We start from the raw sequence: 9,423 nt of genomic DNA, 5'->3' as shown, positions 1-9,423 counted from the left end.
TTAATTATTAATTATTAATTATTAATTATTAATTATTAATTATTAATTATTAATTATTAATTATTAATTATTAATTATTAATTATTAATTATTAATTATTAATTATTAATTATTAATTATTAATTATTAATTATTAATTATTAATTATTAATTATTAATTATTAATTATTAATTATTAATTATTAATTATTAACTATTAACTATTAACTATTAACTATTAATTATTAATTATTAACTATTACCTATTAACTATTAATTTTTAATTTTTAATTTTTAATTTTTAATTTTTAATTTTTAATTTTTAATTATTAACTATTAATTATTAATTATTAAATATTAATTATTAATTATTAATTATTAATTATAATTATTAATTATTAATTATTAATTATTAAGTATTATTATAATTATTAATTATTAATTATTAATTATTAATTATTAATTATTAATTATTAATTATTAATTATTAATTATTAATTATTAATTATTAATTATTAATTATTAATTATTAATTATTAATTATTAATTATTAATTATTAATTATTAATTATTAATTATTAATTATTAATTATTAATTATTATTATTAATTATTAATTATTAATTATTAATTATTAATTATTAATTATTAATTATTAATTATTAATTATTAATTATTAATTATTAATTATTAATTATTAATTATTAATTATTAATTACTAATTACTACTCCCTCTGTATTTATTTAAGAGATACACTTGGTCGGGCACGAGTGTTAAGAAGAAAAATTGTATGAAATAAAATAATAAAGAAAGTGGGGTTGAGTAGATATTTTAATAAATAAATAAGTGGGGACAATGTCATTTTGGTGGGTGGGAGGTGGGGTGGGTTTCAAAAATTATTTGTTGAATAGGATGGTGGGTCATAAGGTAAATTAGATGTATTATTTAATTAGATGGTGGGGTTGATAAGTTACTAAATATGGCAAGTGTATCTCTTAAATAAATACGGCCGGAAAAGACAAGTGTATCTCTTAAATAAATACGGAGGTAATAATTAATAATTAATAATTAATAATTAATAATTAATAATTATATTAATTATTAATATTAATTATTAATTATTAATTAATAAATAATAATTAATAATTATTAATTATTAATTATTAATTATTAATTATTAATTATTAATTATTAATTATTAATTATTAATTATTAATTATTAATTATTAATTATTAATTATTAATTATTAATTATTAATTATTAATTATTAATTATTAATTATTAATTATTAATTATTAATTTTTAATTTTTAATTATTAATTATTAATTATTAATTATTAATTATTAATTATTAATTATTAATTATTAATTATTAATTATTAATTATTAATTATTAATTATTAATTATTAGTTATTAGTTATTAGTCATTAATTATTAATCATTAATCATTAGTGATTAATCATTAATTATTAGTCATTAATCAGTAATCATTAATCATTAGTCATTAATCATTAATTATTAATCATTAATTATTAATCCTTAATTATTAATTATTAATCATTAATTATTAATTATTAATTATTAATTATTAATCATTAATTATTAATTATTAATTATTAGTCATTAATTATTAATTATTAATTATTAATTATTAATTACTCCCTCCGTTCCGCATTGATGTTATAGTATTCCGTTTAAGGCCGTTCCACAATGATGTTCCAGTTTCTACTTTATTCCTATTTTGGCTACTAAATATTATATTTTAATACCCACTTAACCCACTATGTGGCACCCACTTCAATCTCTAATTACTCTCACCCACTCAAACTACTTATTACTGACCCTATTAAATCCACTCAACTACCTTAATAACTCCCTCCCTATTTAATTTAATGACATTCCTTGTTTTTGGTTGTTTCACTCATCCATACCCCTTCAATTTCGTTGTTTCTGGAAAAAACCCAATCTCCACTCATCCCTCTAGTCTCTCTCCTCTTTTACCAAGAACACCAAGAACCCTAAATTAATCATCTCGCATCCCTCTCATCTTCACTCATCTTTCACTCGTCTCTCATCCCTCATCCCTCATCCCTCATACCTCTCATTTTCTCCTCTTTCATTCGTCTCTCACCAAGAACACCAAAACCCTAAATTAATCGATCTAATGGCGAAAAGCGGAAACATCATCAAAGACAAGGATCTCGTCCAAAAAGATGTGAAAGGACGATTCATGAAGCCAGATTCAACCGATTCTTCTCTTTGGGACAAAGAAGTACAAGATACCTACGACTCTATGGAGGTTGTTCCTGACACAGAGTTTCAGGATACAGCAAGTTCTTCTCGTTTTCAGAAGGTCGAGGCTGAGAATTTAACACCTCCCTCAACATTACATCCTGAAGTCATCAAATACATCGAGGAAGTTCTCTTCCCTAGTTACTTTCCGGGGATCTCAACATCGGATCAAAAAAACAGCTAAGTTTATTTAAAACCTACTGTATTTTCTTTTGAATGTTGAGATTTTCAATGTGAATTGAAGGAAAACCCCAATTTATTTTGTGACCTTAACTGTTAGTTCTATCAATTTGGGGATTGTTATAAATTTAGGCTAATTTCTATGTAACCAAGTAGTTGTAATTTATTGGGAATTTTAGGCTAATTATGAATTCTATTTTTTCATAATTATTATTGAGGAAACAAAAAAGGAAAATTAATTTTAGTAGTCATATGGGTGTTGTCTGTTATTTCGATTTTAGTTCGTTTTTTGAGTTTTTGGATGTGGACTGAATGTGATGGATTGAATGTTGTGGATTAAATGAATGTTGTGGATTAAATGAATGTTGTGGACCATGTAATGGATTGAATGTTGTGGCTTTGCATATTCCTGAAAGTTTAGGCAAAAAATTGATTGAATGTTGTGGATTCAATGCCATTCGATGTTGTGGACTGAATGTGGATTGGATGTCATTGATCAGGTTATATTGTCAATGATCAGAATAGTTCAGATTCAGTCCATCTTTGTTGAAATTAAGCTTGTTGATATTAAATCAGTTTATAAATCATTGATCAGAATAAAGCCGTTCATATTAAGAAAAAACAGAGGACTAAGCATGATTAAAAAATAGGTGAAGGCATAATTTTGGGGCATAGTGTTTTCCAAAAGTTTGATTGATCATTAATTGCATTGCACAAAAGTATATAACCATACAATGACATTGCACTGAACATTTAAATCACAAAAAATAGAACTCAGTGCAATATCATTCTAAGTTGTACCAAAAGGTTATCAATATTTTTCTACAACTACTCAGTACTAGTCTTCATGTTCCCAATCATCTTCATCTTCTTCCACCTCGATTTGAGCTACTTGTGCCATTGGCATTGGTGAATGTAGATATTGAGTTGCTGCCCTCACATCATCCACTACTGCTGTGACTTGCGCGCAATGGTAGATTTCCCGCATCTTCCAACTGTTTTTTCTTCTTATGTGGTAGCAAATAATTTATGTGTCCAAAAACTTTCATAACCTCACACATGCAATATTGTAACGAATACCAGACGTTACTTAGAGTTTTTGGATGTGTGCCATTGAACGCCTGCCCAGCTTCCTTAATAAGAACTGTAACATTCTTTGGCATGCTCTTTTCATATTTTGATTGGATTGACCTGAAAAAACCAAGATCCAAAATATTTAAGTCGGGACTATTTGGTGGTTGTGGTGCCCAAAAGAATCTGAATCCATTTTGATTATGTGATTGAATGAACTCGTGGATATCTGCTCCACAGTGGGGCTTTGCGTTGTCTGCTTGGATGATTATTACTTTGTCTGAATCATCTTGAGGCCACTTTTCCATTATGGCTGGAATAATCTTCATAGTTATCATCTCTCTGAATACATCTTTGTTGACCTTATTGATAGGTTTTGTTTCCATTGTACCCCTTTGTCTGTTGCATGATGATCTCTTTGCGGGCACTTCCATAGTGAAAGGGAATAGCCCTAGTTTACCATCGAATGTACAATTTCCCTCTCTATCCCACCTTGGTCTTGCTACTGCACCCATAAACATGATTTTTGGTATGAAATTTTTGGATTTGACAACCCGATGTGGTGGAACTTCATTTGGTGCCAAAAGCATACGCTGATCTTTCTTAGTAAGATAAAACCATTTTTCGTCTATATGAACTACATTATGCATATCATAATATGTGGGGTTTGTGGTGTGTGTACCTGGCATGATGAAGTTTAAACAATAAGAAATTCTTGCTCTTTTGTTATGTTCAGTCAAACCTGGCTTCAAAGGGTTGGTGTGTGGCTTGAGTTCTCCTTGCTTCATGTGTCTATGCACTGTTGAGGCAGCCAGATCCAAATGCTTTCCAATTCATCTGAATGATGTCCTGTTTTGATTGCTATTGCTGTGATTTTATGTGCTGGAATCGGTGTGTATTTAGCTCCACATTTGCTTTTGTAGTAACTCTCATATCGAATTGGTTTTTGTGCTTGAACATCAGCAGTTGCTTTGTGCCATAGTTTGCTAATAGTTTTGGGGGTGTGGTTGAATTTTATGGATGCTGCAAGAAATGAGCCCCATGGAAGATAACCATACGTCGTCCTACTGTCAAGAAATTGAATGATAAGCTTCTTTTTGGCCACGCTTAGTCGAGGCTCACGATGAAGACCCTGTTCTTCTTGTGGAGTCCCTGCTGCCTGCTCACGAGTAGAAGGTAGCACCAACTGACTCGAGGATGGTGCTGAACTCATTGTTGACAAACAGCAGCTTTGAATGTGAATGTAGCAACTTTGAATTTCAATTTCTTATGTTTTTTAAGTAATAGTAGGAGAGAATTTGGTGCATTTCCATGGTGGTTGTTGTATTAAATGTGAAGGGAATTAAAGTCCTTTAAATATGGAGTACTTGGTTGTAAATTGGAAAGGTAAACCTTCTGTTTGACCGCCACTTTTTTAGAGTGAAATGAATTTTCACTTTGAAATTTTGGTGGGAACTAAATTAATGAAAAAAATTCACTTTTGCTTTGGAAATTTGGAATTTTGGTGGGAATGTCATTGGACTTTTGGTGGGAACTGAATTCTCTTTTGTCCTGATGTACAAGAACGTGGACCCAAATTTAAAGTGTGGTCCCAAATTTAAAAAGTATCAGCTGGTTTAATCAAACTCAATCTCTCTCTCCTCCTTTTTAATCACACTCTCTCTCCTCTTTACCAACTTAATTAAAGAGACCCAAATGGACCCAACACCAATTATTTATATTATTCCTTGGTCTTTGGATCTACAATGTATTGGAACATCAATGCGGAACATCAACACCAATTAATTGTATCAACACCAATTAATTATTAATTATTAATTATTAATTATTAATTATTAATTATTAATTATTAATTATTAATTATTAATTATTAATTATTAATTATTAATTATTAATTATTAATTATTAATTATTAATTATTAATTATTAATTATTAATTATTAATTATTAATTATTAATTATTAATTATTAATTATTAATTATAATTATTAATTATTAATTATTAATTATTAATTATTAATTATTAATTATTAATTATTAATTATTAATTATTATTATTAATTATTAATTATTAATTATTAATTATTAATTATTAATTATTAATTATTAATTATTAATTATTAATTATTAATTATTAATTATAAATTATTAATTATTAATTATAAATTATAAATTATAAATTATTAATTATTAATTATTAATTATAAATTATTAATTATAAATTATTAATTATTAATTATTAATTATTAATTATTAATTATTAATTATTAATTATTAATTATTAATTATTAATTATTAATTATTAATTATTAATTATTAATTATTAATTATTAATTATTAATTATTAACTACTCCCTCCATTCCTTTTTGTTGTTCCCATTTCCTTTTTTGACATTTCTTTTTGTTGTTCCCCTACTGAATCTTTACTATTTTTGGCCATAGTTTTTTTACCAATTTACCCTAAGATTCCCCACTATTTACCAAAAAATCCTAAGATTCTACCCTTTTTCCACCCTATTTTTCCCCACCACCCTTATTTAATTATTTAATCATTCCCCATAACGCAAACCCACTCCCCGTCCCTTTCACTCTCTCACCTCTTTCGGATGTCTCTCTCTCTCTCTTCATTTTCTTACTCTCTCTCTTCACTCTCTCTTCATTTTCTTATCTCTCAGTCTCTCTCTTCATTCTCTCTTCATCCGTTTCTCTCCTCCTCTCAACTTTTCACTCTCTCTCCTCCAAAACAACTCTCCATTCTTCAGATCTAAAAACGAGATCACCGCCACCACTGCAACCAAACCTCCGCCGCATGTATTATGGCTTTAGATCGTGAAATTCGACCATAAAAACTCTAGATCTGGAGTTTTCATGGCCGAATTTGACCTCTAAATCCTCAAAATCGTGAGTGATACTAAGGATCAAGTGAGTATTAATTTATTTTTGTGCGTGTTTTTGTCGAATTTTTGGGTGATTTTTGTCGAAAACTTGGGTTGATTTTGGTCGTTATTTTGGCTGATTTTTTGGGTTAAATTTGGTGGTTGATTTTGGGTATAATTTTCTCGAATTTCAAGGTTTAATTTTCTGTTTTTTAGTCGAATGTCTGGGTTTAATTTTCTCGAATTAATTTTGAGATGGCTGATTTCGATATTTTGACGAATTTCTTGGTTAATTTTTATTGAATTTTTGGGTTGATTTTGGTCGGGTTTTTTGGTTGATTTATGTCGAATTTTTTTGGTTGATTTTGGTCGAATTTTGTTGATTTTTTGGGTTGATTGTGGTCGGATTTTTGTCAAATTTTTTTGGTTGATTTTGGTCGAATTTTGTGGGTTGATTGTGGTTGGATTTTTGGGTTGATTTTGGTCGAATTTTTGGGCTGGTTGTTGTCGAATTTCTGGGTTAATTTTGGTTGAATTGCTTGTCGAATTTCTAGGTTGATTAATTCGAATTTTTGGGTTGATTTGGGCGAAATTTTGGGTTGATTTTCTCGAATTTTTGGGTTGTTTTGGTCAAATTTCTGGGTTTAATTTTGGGTTGAATAAATCTAGAATTTCTGGGTTGAATTTTGGGATGAATTTTGGGTGTAATTTTCATCTGGGTTTATTTATGTCGAACTTCTGGGTTCATTGTACCGAAATTTTGGGTTTATTTATGTCAAATTTTCTTGATTGTTTGTTTTGTTTGTTGATTTGTTGATTTCAAATCTGGTTTTTTTGTTCGAATTTAATTTGGGTTTTTTGTTCAAATTTAATCTTGGTTTTTTTGTTCGAAATCTTGATTGTTGATTTGGTCGAATTATTGATTGTTTGTTGAATGTTTTGGTTTGATTTTTCTTGATTTTTTTGGTTTGAATTAAACTGGTTTTTTTTTTTGTTGTTAATAATAAAATATCTCCTATTTATCTTATTTCTTTAATATTTTCTCTCTCCTTCCTTTATTTTAAATATATAATCTCTTACACATAATCATTATTCTTACACCCAATCATTACTCATATCCCAATACAAATAAAGATTCAGTTTTCTTAAAAAACCCCCAACATTCCTTATGGGAACAACATAAAGGAATGGAGGGAGTATTAATTATTAACTATTAACTATTAACTATAAATTATTAATTATTAATTATTAACTATTAACTATTAACTATTAATTATTAATTATTAATTATTAATTATTAATTATTAATTATTAATTATTAATTATTAATTATTAATTATTAATTATTAATTATTAATTATTAACTATTAATTATTAACTATTAATTATTAACTATTAATTATTAATTATTAATTATTAATTATCAACTATTAATTATTAATTATTAATTATTATAATTATTATTATTATTATTATTATAATAATAATAATACTAATAATAATGAATTTAAAAAAAATTAACTAAAAAGACCTGGTCTGGTCTGGTCTGGTCTGATCTAATCTGGTCTGGTCTGGTCTGGTCTTATGTAATAAGGTCTGATCCAATAAGTAACAATGATAAGGTGAAAAGAACATGGTCTAAGAGAGGTGTTTCTGAAAATAATATCATTTTTATGCTTCCGTATACTACATAGAAACGCTACGAACAAAACTAACTTCTCATCACTAGCTTGTTCGCTCTTTATAAAGAACCTAACACAATTCCTCACCCAAGTACTTATAGGAAGGCTATCATCCACCCCCCTCAAAGCCTTGACTTGAGCTCCAAACATGTTGCACCAAGCCACAATCACTAAACAAATGCTCCAAAGTTTCATCGCCCATATGCAGCTACGGCAAGAAACATCCAACTCTACTCCTCCTGCTTTAAGGTTGGTGCACGAAGGCAAAGCCTTATTTATCAATTTCTATATAAAGAATTTCCATGTTGGTAAAATTTTCATCTTCCAAAAAATCTTCCAAAAAGACTCAACACGAGCCCCCCCCCCCCCCCCCCCCCCCCCCCCACACACACACACTTACACCCTGCACGATTCCCTTGTAGTAATCTGTAAGTCGACTTCACCGAGTATTGACCTGATTTGGAAGGATACCAGTAATCCATATCCATCTGGTCACTCTTGCTCACATGTATGGCAATCACCCTTCTCGCATTTATACTATCAAAACTATTCCACATCAGGTTGGTATTCCATCTATTCTTCTCCACTAACAGGTCTTCCTCCCATCTGATTGCAGGATCCGCACTCTGTTTCTTCTTTATTAAAGCCCCGTGAACCTAGATATATCGTTCAATTTCTATAGAAGAGTCGTCCCCAATCTGCATGCCTACCCCGTTTGAAGTGCCCTAGCAGTTTTGAACATACTCCTGAATTCCAAAGAGGCCGCACGAAAACGGCTCACTGTTTTTGCTTTGATTACGGAAGAATCCTTATATTTCCCAACGATTACCCGACCCACTAGCAGTCGAGGGTTATTATGAATCCTCCACGCTTGTTTTCCCACCAGAGCCATGTTCAAATTCTCAATATTTTTCAGCCCTAACCCTCCATTAGATAAGTGTTTCTCTAGAACATCCCTACTTCTCCAGTATATTGACCTCTTTACAACAGGCGTACTCCAGTGGAACTTTGTAAAAAGGCTCGATATTTTCTTCATGACTCCCTTTGGCACCATGTACAAGGACATTACATGAGAAGCCATCGCCAAAATAATATCGCTGACTAAAATTAACTGAGAGTGAAATGAATTAACTTACCCACTTACAACTTAAATTAGTTCATTCATTTGCTTGTATATTCAACTCCCCTCTTAAAATTACGTGACCAATCAACTATTGCGAGTATTTAGAACATAGGGAGTAATTTATTCCTTAAAAAGAATGGTCATACATAATCTTATTTGATTCGTCTCATAAGTATTTTAAGAATGTCAAAATTTTATAATTTTCAATCATACGAAAT

At 28.7% G+C, this 9,423-nt stretch overlaps 1 protein-coding gene across 1 annotated transcript; it reads right to left on the bottom strand.

Annotated features, from left to right (window-relative positions):
- Positions 1–3,092: 3,092 nt before the first annotated feature.
- Positions 3,093–4,312, bottom strand: LOC130472032 (uncharacterized). The gene is made up of 3 exons (XM_056842441.1): positions 3,534–4,312; positions 3,293–3,448; positions 3,093–3,198 (listed from the first exon to the last, which is right to left on the bottom strand). The coding sequence occupies exons 1-3, from the start codon at positions 4,310–4,312 to the stop codon at positions 3,093–3,095; spliced, it is 1,041 nt and encodes a 346-aa protein (XP_056698419.1).
- Positions 4,313–9,423: the final 5,111 nt, after the last annotated feature.

This window comes from Spinacia oleracea, chromosome 4 (assembly GCF_020520425.1).
Source record: "Spinacia oleracea cultivar Varoflay chromosome 4, BTI_SOV_V1, whole genome shotgun sequence".
NCBI classification, from domain to species: Eukaryota; Viridiplantae; Streptophyta; class Magnoliopsida; order Caryophyllales; family Amaranthaceae; genus Spinacia; species Spinacia oleracea.
The sequence above is the reverse complement of the archived record's forward strand: the minus strand, read 5'-3'. Positions and strand labels throughout refer to the sequence as shown.